The 13501-nt window shown below is 57.4% G+C and overlaps 2 protein-coding genes across 13 annotated transcripts in view; both read left to right on the forward strand.

The window, feature by feature from the left end:
• CACNA1G (calcium voltage-gated channel subunit alpha1 G) overlaps positions 1-4386 on the forward strand; it is a 60978-nt gene extending 56592 nt beyond the window's left edge. For 5 of the 12 annotated variants that reach the window (XM_058675722.1, XM_058675724.1, XM_058675725.1 and 2 more), the window contains 4 exons: positions 151-285; positions 1725-1902; positions 2067-2236; positions 2982-4386. In XM_058675722.1, coding sequence (XP_058531705.1) covers positions 151-285; positions 1725-1902; positions 2067-2236; positions 2982-3725 — 1227 coding nt within the window. In that variant the 3' untranslated portion in view covers positions 3726-4386. The remainder of the gene's footprint in view (positions 1-150; positions 286-1724; positions 1903-2066; positions 2237-2981) is intronic. The other 7 variants (XM_058675729.1, XM_058675733.1, XM_058675732.1 and 4 more) reach the window with 2 other exon arrangements.
• A 7699-nt stretch (positions 4387-12085) lies between these two features.
• ABCC3 (ATP binding cassette subfamily C member 3) overlaps positions 12086-13501 on the forward strand; it is a 40841-nt gene continuing 39425 nt past the window's right edge. The window contains exon 1 of the mRNA XM_004591212.3: positions 12086-12194. Within this exon, the coding sequence (XP_004591269.2) occupies positions 12165-12194 (30 nt within the window). The 5' untranslated portion in view covers positions 12086-12164. The remainder of the gene's footprint in view (positions 12195-13501) is intronic.

Here is a 13501-nt window from a genome sequence, read left to right on the forward strand (position 1 = left end):
CTGGGGAAGGGGCGGGAGCGAGAAGGGACGCCGCTCCCCCATCTCCTTGCCCGCCTGGCGGAAAGGGGGCCCCGGGCCGCGAGAGCGAGCGCGTGCCCGCTGGCGCGCTGGCCTGGTTTCTCACGCCTGCTCCTCTCTCCCCCCGTCTAGATCCCTCTAGCGGAGATGGAGGCTCTGTCTCTGACGTCAGAGATTGTGTCTGACCCGTCCTGCTCTCTAGCTCTGACGGATGACTCTTTGCCTGATGACCCTCACACACTCTTACTTAGTGCCCCGGATCACAACGTACATACACGTGCCCCCCACCTGCCCTTGGCCATCCCCAGGGGGCTGGGCTGGCTGCAGGGCTCCAGACAGGCTCAAGAGTGAAGCCCACCCTCCATCCCCCGCATTCCCAGAGCAAGGGGTGCACCCAGGCTTTGCTGGCTCTTGCTCTTTCAGGTCCCCTACTGGGGATAAAGAAATCTGGAGGCCTTGCTGGGAGGGTTGTAAGGGCAACAGCTGTGAACGGGTTAATCCAGACACCCTGGAGTGACACAACCCCAAACAGAGGTGGCCTCAGTGCCAGTGTGTCTTTGGAGCCTTAAGCAAGCCAGCCCTTCTCCCTTCCTCATCCCTTCCTCCCCTCTCTGCCCCCACACCAGACGTCCACCACAGGCAGTGGGTGAGAGTTACATCCCCACTGTGCCCTTCCCCACCCTGGGGGCTGCTGCTGTCTCCTCTGTCACTGTCCCCATGTCCTGTGTCCTTGATGCTGAATCCCATGGGTGTGGGGGTGCTTCCTGGTGTTTGGACAACTTCTCTGCCCTTTCCCAGCCCCTTCCCCACACCCTGTGCCTGTGGGCAGCCCTCTTGCACCTGTTGACAGAGCAGGGCCCAGGGTTGACTCCCAGGAGACCAGGGTAGAGTGAATGGCAGAGAAGTGGAGCTGAGGCTGAGAGGGGAGGCCAAGGACTGCCCCTCAGGCCTGCTGAGACCCCTCCAGCTTCCCTGGGAAGGAACAGTTTGGAGGAGGAGGGTCACAAACTCTTGGGGGGCAAACCTGGGCTCCCCAGCCAGGCTGTGAGGCCGATTCCCTCCTTTCCATAAAACACGTGTGAAGAAAACTCCCCCACCTCTCACCTGCGGTGTGTCTGTGGAGATGGGGGCTGAATCCTTGCTCAGACCTGGCACCCCAGCTTCCACCCCAGAGTCATTAGGGTGTTCAGTGTGGGAGGGAGGGGATAGAGCTGCAACACCCCATGCCAGTGTCCATCGATCCTTAAGCCCACGGGAACCCAGCCCAGGCCCACCCTGAGCCCTGAGGCCACCCCCACCAGAAATGGGTGTCCATGTGCACTCTAACCCACAGGCCCGTACTCACTGAGAAGGCCCTCCCTACCCAGTCCCCCCTGCAGCCCTAGCTTGGGGTGGGGGGTAGTTGCTACCTTTTATCCCCACTCCTTTGCTGCTCTGGGTCATAGCCCTAGGCCCATTCCCTTTGGACTCAGCTGTGGAGGCACCTGTAGGGCTGGGGGCGGGCTGCTCTCCCTTCAGTGGCTCCTGGGGGGAGCTCCCCGCCCATGTGTCTGCCCCTTATACTCTCCTCCCTTCATCACTTTGTCCTGGGAGGGAGGGAAGGGAAGTGGAGGTTGGGGGTGTTTGGTGTCTGTGGTCCGCCTCAGCCTCAGTGACAAGCCCAGATGCTTCTTCTTCCTCCCCCTTCCCACCTGTTCCTCCTGCAGATGGATCCTCACCTCCAGGAGGTGCCCGGCACCCTGGGACCAGACCTGCTGACTGTGCGCAAGTCTGCGGTCAGCCGGACACACTCCCTGCCCAATGACAGCTACATGTGCCGGGACGGGAGCACCACTGAGGGGTCCCAGGGAGCCAGCGGCTGGGGGCTCCCCAAGGCCCAGTCAGGTACCAAGGCTGGCTTGGCTGACACAGGGAGATGCCCACTCCTAACCTGGGGGAGACTGAGGCAACAGGAGGGGTCTCTCTGACCTCCAGGGAGCCCCCAGAAGAGGGGGTGGTGAAGGAGGGCTCTGATCTCTCCTGACCCCTCCCCCACCCCTCTCCCACAGGCTCTGTCTTGTCCTTCCACTCCCAGCCAGCAGACACCAGCTACATCCTGCAGCTTCCCAAAGATGCACCCCACCTGCTCCAGCCCCGCAGCGCCCCTACCTGGGGCACCATCCCCAAACTACCCCCTCCAGGCCGCTCCCCTTTGGCTCAACGGCCCCTCAGGCGCCAGGTGAGCAGGTTGGGGTGGGGGGAGGTGTGGCGGGGGTCGGATTTCTAAGCCAAATAGTAGCAGGCACTGGGGGGGGCTACACTTTCGGGGTTTGGTAAACACATTGTGTGCCAGGAATGGGCCAGGCTAAGTTCTAGGTTCCATGGGCAATGAAGAACTGATCTGTGCCCCATGGGAGTGTGGAGACCAGCCAGGCCCGCCCACACCCAAGGCCAGGGGGAGAAGGCATTCCGCACCTGTTCTGCAGACCTTCGCTGAGAGGCCTCTTGGGCCCAGCTGTGGGGACAGGCAGCCCCTGCCCTCCGCGCGCTCCAGCTCTGGTGGCAGGGACACACCTGCCAGCAGCTCATTGCAGAACAGTTCACAGCTGCAGGATGCGCATGTGTAGGGAGCAGAGGAGGAAAGAAGTCAGTGTGACTCAGGGTGGAGACCATCCGGTGTTTACAGGTGAGGCCAGGCTCTCCACTACCATGGGCAACCCGCGCAGAGGCTATGAGCCCAGAAGGAGTCAGCCAGCCAGGCAGCAGAGCTGGCCCAGGAGGAGCAGGGGTCACAGAGCATGCTCCGGCACCTTAGGGAAGGCCAGGACACGGTGAACTGCGGAGGTCAAACTGCCCCAAATTACTGCAGGGTTCTCTCCCAAGAAGAGCAGCTGCTGGTGGGGCGGAGGGAATGGGGGAGGTGAGGCTGGACAGCCAGATTAGAAAAAAGAGCCCCAAGCTCAGCCCTCCCCAACTCCACACAGGCAGCAATAAGGACGGATTCCTTGGACGTTCAGGGCCTTGGCAGCCGGGAAGATCTGCTGTCGGAGGTGCACGGGCCCTCCCCGCCCCTGGTCCGCTCCTCCTCCCTCTGGGGCCGCCCCAGCAGCCAGGCCCAGCAGCACGTGTGCAGCCACAGCAAGATCTCGAAGCACAAGGCCCTGCCAGTCCTTTGCCCTGGCCAGGAGCCCAGCCAGAGCAAGGGCCCTCCAGAGAGCAGAAGCAGCTTCGAGCTGGACACTGAGTTGAGCTGGCTTTCGGGGGACCTCCCGCCCCTGGGCAGCCAGGAGGTACCATCCTCCCCGCGTGACCTCAAGAAGTGCTACAGCGTGGAAGCCCAGGGATGCCGGCGCCGGCCCGGGGCCTGGCTGGATGAGCAGAGGAGACACTCCATCGCCGTCAGCTGCCTGGACAGCGGGGGTGGCTCCCAGGCCCACCTGGGCCCCATCACCTCGGGCCTCCCTGGCCAGCAGCCGCTCGGGGGTCCTGGGAGCCGGCCCAAGAAAAAACTCAGCCCACCCAGCATCTCCATAGACCCTCCCGAGAGCCAGGGCACACACCTCACAGCCAGCCCCGGGGTCTGCCTGCGGAGGAGGGCTCCACCCAGTGACGCCAAGGACGCCTCAACCTCGGGCCCTCCTGAGAGCTCGGCTGCCTTGCCCTCCCCGAAGAAAGATGTGCTGAGTCTCTCGGGTCTGTCCTCTGAGCCGGCAACCCTGGACCCATGAGCCCCACCCACCCATCTCCCTCTCACCACTCCACTGGGTGCCAAATCCTAGCTCCTCCTCCTGGGCTATCTTGCTCAAGTTCCACAGAGACTCAAGGAGGCGCTTCCCGTGCCCCCAAACCCCTCCACTGCCTCTGCGACTCTGGGGCCCTGCAGGCAGAACTTCTAGAGAGTTCCAAGCAGCAGCCCTGGCCATGGCAGGGAGGCCCCAGGGACCGCCGAGGTTCCCAGCACCAAGAGCTGTTGGGAGAAAGCAATACGTTTGTGCAGAATCTCGATGTATATTCTATTTTATTAAATTAATTGAATCTAGTCTAAGCGGGATGTATGACATTTTTGTGACCTAAGACTTGTCTCCTTCCACTCCTGTGTTTCCGAGGCGAAGGCGTCTGTCCCTTTCTTGGCTGTTTTAACCTAAAATAACCAGTCCAGTGACCTTCTCTTCTTGCAAAGCACAAGTGGCAAACGCCCGTGCGTTCCAGCCCCCAACGGTGGTCCGTCTGCAGCGGCGAGTGAGACCTCTTTTCTGGAAACTGTCGTGTAACTTATTTTCTCCTTTAACCTTGGCATCATTTTCTGTAGGGGGGTTAAAAAAAACAAAAAGAAAAATGAGATTTTACAAATGAAATGGAACCTTTTTATATATATATACATACATACATATCTATATATCTATATATCTATAATAAAGTAATTTTCCAAAATAAAAAGATAATCATGGTCCCAAGTAAAAACAAAGGGGATGAGCAGAGAAGTCAGGCATGTCCGCGGTGCTGGCAATGGGAATGTGGGCAGTGGGGGCTCTCGGGGGGGAGGCCTGTGTGTGGTGTGAGAGAGACGGTGTGTCGGGGCTCCAGGCTCTCGCGGGGAGGCCCCTGTGCTTGGCTGCTGGCTGTGGCACTGTGCCTCTTGTTCTCCCATCGGAGCTCACCACATCCTAGCCAGGCAACTCGGCCAACACGAGCAAATCCAGATTAACTCATTTCTGCTGACAGCTACCAGCCAGGCACTGAAAGCGGGAAATTGACAGAATGGAGCTGTTTGGGGTAAAGGGGCTGCTGGAACCCCGGGGAGGAGACAGCTGCCTCAGAGCTAGTGTCTGTTGGGCTCTGTGGCTGGTGGGGGGCTGGGGTTCCTGGTTTGCATTCCTGAGGCGACTCTGGCTTGTTGGGTCCCCTGAGCCTTTGGGACTTCAGCCTCCTGCGTGGCCCTACTGCTAGTGGTGGAGACGTGGCATTGCCTGATCTGGATAATAGGATTGAGCTATGGAAAGGTAGTAGCTCCCTCTGGAGGATAAGGTGACTAGGGCAGGTGTCCAGGGCCACCTCCCGCTGGCCAGGCTGCTGAGAAAAGAGCCAGTCCCCCGGGGGGCATGATGGATGAGCACCGTCAAGGTGTTTACACGGGTGGCTGCTGTCTGCCCAGTGGGAGCCGGCGGGGAGGGGAACAGGGGGAAGCCACGGGGCCTCCAGACACCTTTCTGGCATTACCCCAGGCAGTCCTGTCTTGTCTGAAAGCCCTGGTGCCAAGAATCAGTGACCATGGATGGCCTCAGCCAGCCCCATTCTCCTGCAAGCCACCCCCATTCTCCTGCAAGCCACCCCCGAGCCCTAAACGCCCTCTCACCTAAAATCTCTGCCCCTTCCCCCAGATCAGTTTTGCTTGCTGAAACCTCACACCAAGGCCCAGGTGCAGCGGCAGAGAGTAGGGGGCGGTGGATGGTGGGGGGTAGGACCAGGCTGCCAGGCAGCTGGATCTGGAGGCGTTGTTGGTGAGTTTCTCCAATTGCTCTTTCGGACAGAAATGCCATGGTTCTCCCCCTTTGAAGCAAACACCTGTTTTGATCCTTGGGAATGGGGGTGGGGGCAGGAATGCCCAACCCTTTCCCCCAAGCTTCCTCCAGGTAGGAGCAGGGCGCTTTGCAGTGCCTGCCTTTATTGTGTTTAAGCGAAGCTGTTACCAAATTCCTCGAGTTTCCTCACCTGTGTCTGCAAATGCAGCTTTGACACTTCGGTAGGATTTCACTGACTTCTGTATCTCTCAAAAGGATGGCTCTGCTATCCTCTTTCCTTCCAGGGGTGGGAGAGTTCTGGCTCAAGGTGAAGGCCAAGAGCCAGACTGCTGCCCCGGCCCATCCCGCTGTCTGTCTGCCTGCTGTGCACAGCCACAGAGCTGCGTAGGCTAACAGCCGACCTGGTTTTTTTAGTGGGGCCTCCATTCCCCCATCTGAGGCCAGCAGAGGCCCAGGATACTTGTTTGGGCTGCACCAGCTTTTCTATGGAGTTGCTTTCCAGAGATCTGCAGTGGTCAGCCTGTTGCAAAGAAAGAGCCCCTGCTGACTGCCCTGCACCCCTACTGACCCCCATCAGTGCATCTGCGGTTTCTCCAGCAGGGGGCAGTGTTTTGCAGGAGGTGGGAGGCAGCGGGGTAGCAGGGTAGAACTAGAATGAAATGGGTTATTCTGGGGGAGAGATTTGCGGCCTCTCCCAGAAGGATGGGTCATCTTTATCCGTGATGGAAATGGTTGTGTTTGAAGTAAAAATGACCATGTCACTGAATCAGGTCGCCAGGAGTAATGGCGATGATGATGCGACCCTCAGGATGCTCATTGGGATGGCATTTAGTTCTGCTCCAAGACACAGTGGGTGGGAGTGGGAGGTGGAGATGCCTAAAGGAACGGGGCTGGTGGAGGCGGCAGATCTTGGAACCGGGCTCCAGGGGCAGGACTGGAGCTGGGAGACGTCAAGTTTGAGGGGGGGGAGGGCTTTGGAAAGGGAAACATGAACTTGGAGCTTTTGCTCTGTCGTCTCCTCCAGGCCATCTTTATCCGTGGAGTGGGGGTGGGCGGTTCAGAGGAAACTGTGTCACCCAGTGCAGGTCCCCACCTCGGCTTGGCGGCGGCTGCTGCCACCTCCACCCCCAAGGCTCCAGGAAAAGGTCTGTCTGGGGGTGGGGGGCCTGAGAGGAGGAGTGAGCTGAGCTGGTGCTAAAAACAAACCCGAGGCTCATATGCAGTCTCTCACTCCTCAAAACACCCCAGCAAGGGAAATACCATTGCTATCCTTTCTCCATGCAACTGTGGATTCAGAGAGTTCTAGGAACTTACCCAAGGTCACACAGCCAGGAAATGACAGAACTGGGATCTGACCCTTGCCCACTACACCCACTGCGGAGGGAATGGGACCTGATGAGAAGAACCCTGCCTATAAAATAACTTGCTAAGGGCAGGCATCCCTGCTTGGGCTGCCTGCGTCCCATATAGGAGGGCTTGGTTGAAGCACCAGATCCTCCACTTCTCACCCAGCTTCCTGCTGATGCCAACCTTGTGAGGCACTGCTTCCCGCTTCCCTGCTCCACCTACATGGGAACTCCAGATTGAATTTTCAGCTCCTGGCTTTGTCCTGGTCCAGTCCTGGCTGAACCAGTGCCCATATGGGATCCTGGTGCGTTCAAGGCGAGAACTTTAGCTGCTAGGCCACCCTGCCGGGCCCAATAAATAGTTTTTAAATAGTTTTTTTTTTTAAGTTACCAGCACGGTAACCTAGTGGCTAAATTCCTAGCCTTGCATGTGACAGGACCCCATATGGGCACCAGTTCTAATCCTGGCGGCCCCACTTCCTATCCAGCTCCCTGCTTGTTGCTTGAGAAAGCAGTTGAGGATGGCCTAAAGCCTTGGGACCCTGTACCCACATGGGAGACTTGGAAGAGGCTTCAGACTCTTGGCTTTGGACTGGCTCAGCCCCGGCCATTGTGGCTGCTTGGGGAGTAAATCAACACACAGAAGATCTTCCTCTCTGTATCTCCTCCTCTCTGTATATCTGACTTTCCAATGAAAATAAAATCAACCTTTTAAAAAATTATTTCCTAGCAGGGCCCTTTCCAAAGCCAGTCCTGTTCATTTTCATAGCCAGGTATGTGCATGCTCCCTGCTTAGCACACTCTGGAGGCTTAGAGAGCTCACAGCTACCTACCCCTTCCACCATGGGGAACAGGGGTAGGGGGGTTCAATCACAGAAGTCCCCCAGCTCCAGGGGCTCATCCGCAGTTGCCCTGGGATGCAGGCACCGCCCTTTCCTTGTATAAAGCTGCCTTTGAACCCAGGGCACCTGCTCTCCTCCTCTTCCAACTGCCTTCTCTTTCCTGTCCTCCACCCCTGTCCCACCCATACCTCACCCACTTTCCAAACAGCCTGCACCCTGATCCCCACCCATCGTAGCTGGATGTCCCTCTCTTGGGCTGGCACAGCAGTACAGCCGGTGGGGCTGGAGACGGCGATGCAGTGAGGTCAACAGACACTAGGTGGCAGCACAAGGCACCCGCACCTGGAGCCACAGTGTGCTTCTTCTGCAGAATAACCAAGCCAGGGACTGGAGCCCAATACTGACGGACACCGTCTGTGGGCAGGTGCTCTGTACACGCTCAGAGGGGAAAATGGGCTCCAGGAAGAACAGGAATCCAGGCCACGTGAGTGCTGCACACTCATGTCCAGTGATCTCCACCTAAAGCTGGTAGATTCTAGACTAATTCAGGACAGTGGTTGCCTGGAGAAGAATTAACTCTGCAAGCCGCCTGTCATCCTACTCTGGGTCTGAGGGAGCCTGGTCAAGGAGCTGGCTGCTCAGCAGCTGCACCCCCCACTCCCTTCTCCCACACACATTCAGCTCAGGACTCTTAAAACCTGAGTGTCTTAGTCCTGCCCCCAGGTGTAGTGGGAGCTGCTGACTCTGACCCCTGGAGCAAATTCATTCTTCTGCTTCAAAAACTCCAGAAGCAGGTGCAACAGCAGCTAGCACCCTGCCATGCATGTCAAATCAGAACCCAGGGCAGGTTGTGGGTAGAAGGGCAGCCTTTTTGAGAGTGTAGTAAGTAGGGAACCCTGGTGGGCTGGGATCTGGATGACAGGAGAGAAGTGAGAGGTTTGGGGAGGAAGGAGCTGGAGCCTAGTTTGGGGGGGGGTATCCCAAGCCCTTAAGGGGCTAACAGGAACTAGGTGGTGGGAAAGAGAGGCGGTTTTGCTGTCCTCCCCACCGTGCTCCCTCTGCCATTCCAATCTGATCACCTGCCAGCCACCTTCCCCTTTCCCCCTCCCCCCACCGCAGCGTCTCCTGTGCCAGGGTCTCCCGGGCTGTGCTCACTTTGCTTTGTTCTGCTTCCTGCTGTCAAGCCTGCGCAGGGCTGTACCATGCAAGAATCTTATCGTGCCATCTCCTCACCAGGAAATCCCCAATGCTGGGCTCCCCTGGGACTCTCGCTGGCTGGCAGGAGAAGGCAGGGAAGCGCTACAGTGCTTTGCTCAGCCTTTCTGGAGCTGTGTGCAGTGAAGAAGCGGGGGTTGGGCACCTAAGTCACGGGGCAGATGCTGTTTGTCACTGTGCTATGGCCCAACCTATGGGGTCTTTATCACTGTTCTCAGGGAGCCCCATAGCAGGAAACACCTTGATACAGAAAACAAAAGTAGATTAGGTAGTGCCCAGCTGGCACTGGCCCGAAGACTACAATGTCCTTCCTCTTTGCCAGTGATCTCTTCATAGGAGATGTTTGATTTTTTTTAAGATTTATTTTATTTTTATTACAAAGTCAGATATACTGAGAGGAGGAGAGACAGAGAGGAAGTGGAGCTGCCGGGATTAGAACCAGCAGCCATATGGGATCAAGGCGAGGACCTTAGCCACTAGGCCATGCTGCCGAGCCCTGAGATGTTTGATTAATCAACAGACATTTCCTGAGATCCAACTTTGCCAGGTACTGTCCTGGGTGCTGAGAATATAACGATGAACAAGAGTCATCCCTGTCTTCAAGGGGCACACAGGGGAGGTGGTACGACATTCCATAGTAACAAGGCAGGGAGAGCTGGGATGAGGGGAGGGAGCTGGAGTGAAATCTCAGGAGATAAGCAGAATTTGACAGATGCAGAAAGGGAGGCGGGGTGTGTGCCACATAGCCTTGGAGGTGGGCTGGGTGGCAGTAGTGCAACAGCCAAGGGTGCGAAGAGGCTGCACAGAGCTTGTCCAGCCCAGTGGAGTCCAGCCGGCATGCGGCTCCTGCTGCCTGAGCCTGGGTAAGACGCATGGCCCTGGGAAACTGCGGGCAGTCTCAGGCCTCAGATTTCTGTCTCTGCCAAGGAGATCGGCTGGAACTACTGTGATGATTATGCAAGGGCTGTCCCAATAGGAGTGGCCAGCAGAGCTGAGCCCCAGGAAAGATGATGACCAGGACCACCCAGGGGTCTCACCTCGAGCCCTGAGTCCCCCCAGCCAGTGCTGCAGACTGGGAGAAGGCAAGGCCAAGTCCAAAGGTCTGAGATCAGCAAGCATGGTTCTCCCTGGCCCCAACCTGCAGCTCTAATCATTGGACTTCCTGACCAACCCTGGAGCATGACCAGATTGATGCTGGGCTTCCCATCTCTGAAAGGGGAACTCACCTCCCGGAATGCCCTGAAGGAAAGCCCAAAGTCCGGAGGGTGGCCCCAGGATTCCCTGGGAGCAGCCTAGACTGACAGCCTAGCTGACAAGGGCTTGGGTGCTCAGGATGCCGAGCCTGGGGACAACAGTGAGAACACTGAGTTCACAGAATACAAAAAGTACCATCTGGGCCAGCATGATGGCTCAATAAGCCAACCCTCCCTCTTCAAGCTCAGGGATCCCGTATGGGCACTGGTTTGTATCCTGACTGCTCCACTTCCCATTCAGCTCCCTGCTTGTGGCCTGGGAAAGCAGTCAAGGGTGGCCTAAAGCTTTGGGACCTTGCACTTCCATGGGAAACCCAAAAGTTCCTGGTTCCTGCCTTCATATTGGCTCAGCTCCAGCTGTTGCAGCCACTTGGGAAGTGAACCAGCGGACGAAAGATCTTTCTGTCTCTTCTCTGTAAATCTTTCCAATAAAAATAAATAAATATTTGTTAAAAAGAAAAAAAGTGCTGTCCGGGGTGTGGAAGGCATGCGATTCAGTTGCTCCCTGCCGTTGGGCACCTCTTGGCGATACCCCACATGCACTGTGACGGGCAGCCGAGTTCTGCTGTCTTTGCCCGGAGATGGGGTGAGGACAAGAGGAGGTGGGTGCAAGTCAGGAGGATTGGAGGACTTGGAGGACTTGTCCAGTGGAAGGGCAAAGGCCTAGGGGGTCAGCTGCCTGTTAAAGGTGAAGTCTGCATCCTTGCCCGCCGCATCCTTGCCCCATGCCCACTCAGAACTCTGCACTAACAGCCCAAAACCTAAGAGATTCCCCTTCTGGGGCCAGAGACAGGAAGTAGCCAGCACTGAGGTACAGGAAGTGGCCGGCCACTACTGCACTATCTTTCTGGCTCTCACCCATGTCTGATGCTGAGCAACCAGGGAAGGAAACAGCTTCTCCTGTGGACAAACGCCAGCAAGAGGGTTGCAGGATGAGGCTGGACTGACCCTGCGGGCAGGCGCAGTGGGGAAAGTGGGGGGAGAATTCCTGCTCAGACCCAAACAGGGGTGACAAATGGACTTCTGGGGCCCTGTTAAGGAGTGAGAGATGGAAGGATCCCGGGTACACTCAAGCTGGGCAAGCAGGAGAAGGAGGCCATGGCCCCAAGCCCATTTTAGAGACAGCAATGTATAGTCAGCCTTGGGAAGAAATACTCGCCAGAGGCTTTTCTGGGGACTTAATTTGTCTGCCCCCTGACACCGTGTGAGTAGAGATTAGCACCCAGTGGGTGCCTAGGCCATGCTAGGCAGCCTGAGTGATGAACCTTTTCCAGTGAATCCTCCCCAAAGACATCCCACTACGGCTGTTCCCATTTTATAGACAAGAAAGTGAACAGAGGTGCCACAGTGACCAGGAAGGACACAGCCTCAGCAGGCAGTGGTCTGAAGGACCAGTAGGAGGTTACCATGTGGAAGCTGCTGGGATCTCCCTCCTGCGCCTGCTGGCACGCGCTCACACACACGTGCCCTTGGGGCACAGTGCTGGCAACTCCTGGAGTGAACACAAGTTCTACATAGACCAGGAAGTTGAAGTCCAGAGATAAACATGAACTTGGATATCTTTTATCAGGAGAAGGTTGCTCAATGCCTCCCCAAGTCTTCCCTGGTGGGATGAGCAGGCGGTTCCAGGTGGACGTGTCCTTCAGTGCCCCTGTCCTTCAGTGCCCCTGCCCCGCCTCCACGAAACCAACCACACAAGGCCCCTCAGCCTCGGGATCTTGTGGGACACGCTCCAAAGCAGCCCAGGGGCCACCCATGGGGTTGTCACTCTGTTGGCCCCACCTCTGGCCCAAAAGTCCCTCCCAGCCTGCAGTTTCCCGAGGCGCTGTTGTAACCGGTAACCCCGCAGAGGTTCTGGGGGTAGGGCTTGGCGGGGCGTGCCTGGGCGGAGCGTGGGGGCTCGGGGACGGCTCCCAGCAGCAGCTCACTTGGTCTGTCCCGGGCGGCTGGGCTCGGCCGTGCTCGCCTTCCTCACTGCACCAACTCATCCACATGGACACCCTGTGTGGGTCCAAGTTCTGGGTAAGCACCAGGCTCTGGGGTTGCCGGCAGGGACCTGCTGTGGTGGGTGGGGGTCGGATCAGCCGGTTGCTACTCGTCCCTCTCAGGCCTTCCTGTGTTTATTGGAGCGGGGGGGGGGGGCGGGGGGGGAAGGGGACAGCAGCTACCCTAGGACCAGTGTGCCTGCAGCCAAACGCCTGGACTGCCGGCCTGGGAGTCAGGGAGGGGACAGATGAGGAGGGGAAAGATGGGGCGTGCACCACGTGGCGTCCCAGAGTTTGGGACTTGCCTGGTGGAGCCCTTGTTGGCCACGGGGAGGAACCCAGGGAAAGTGAGGCACTCGGCTCGCCGCGGTTTCGATGGGTGTGGAGGAGTGCTGTCATTTGCCACTTGCCCTAACTCTGTGTGCTTCACACCCCACCCCTGCCCAACAAATGCAGCAGGGACCAGCCCTGGGACCCCAGAGTCCCTGCTCCACCAGCTACTTTGAGCAGCTGGCTCAGCAGGAACCATGTTTCTTGTGAGCTACTGTTTCTTTTTCTTTCTTTTCTTTTCTTTCTTTTTTTTTTTGTTTGTTTGTTTGTTTGCCTCTGGGTCAGAGCCACCTGCTGCAGGTGTGCCAGCGTGGGAGAAGGCAGGCACCTTCTGTGGCAGGCCCTTACCGGCCCTAAGTATCGGGATTCCCCTAGTCCCACCCTCTTCTTTGGCAGAAAAGTTGGCCAAGGGAGAGGAAGGGACTTGCCGGAGTCGCTCAGCTCCATGCAGTCAGAGCAGGGTAGGAAAGCAGCTCTCTGGATCCTTTTCTACGCTGGTTTCAGGCCACTGACCGCAGTCCCCAGCGCACCCCAAATCACACAGCCTGGGACCTTTCTTCCTAGCCGCTTGCAAAACCTACCTGCTTCTCTGTGTCAGTTGGCCAGTGGTCTCCGTTGTACACAGGGGGCTGAGGGTGAAGGGGTCCATCTGTGATCAGCCAGGGAATGTCCAGCGCAAGCTGCTCTCAAATCCAGGACCTTCAATGCTCAGTCACCTTTTTTTTTTTTCCTGTTCTGGGAGTTTGTGTGTATGTGTGTGTAGCATGTGCCTATGTGTGGGAGTAGGGATGGGGCTGAGGGTGAGGATGAGTATCATTCACTTGTGTGTGCTGGACACCTGTGTGTGTAGGGATGGGGACCAGTCAAGAACCACACTCCTAGGCTATGTTAGGGATGGGTTGGAACGGGTACAAATACCTGTCAAAAAAAAGCATCTATGAGGATCGCTTAAAAAAAATATATTTTTTTTAGGGCAGTTACAGAGAGAGAGAGAGAGAGAGAGAGAGAGAGAGA

Source organism: Ochotona princeps, chromosome 17 (assembly GCF_030435755.1).
Source record: "Ochotona princeps isolate mOchPri1 chromosome 17, mOchPri1.hap1, whole genome shotgun sequence".
NCBI lineage: Eukaryota > Metazoa > Chordata > Mammalia > Lagomorpha > Ochotonidae > Ochotona > Ochotona princeps.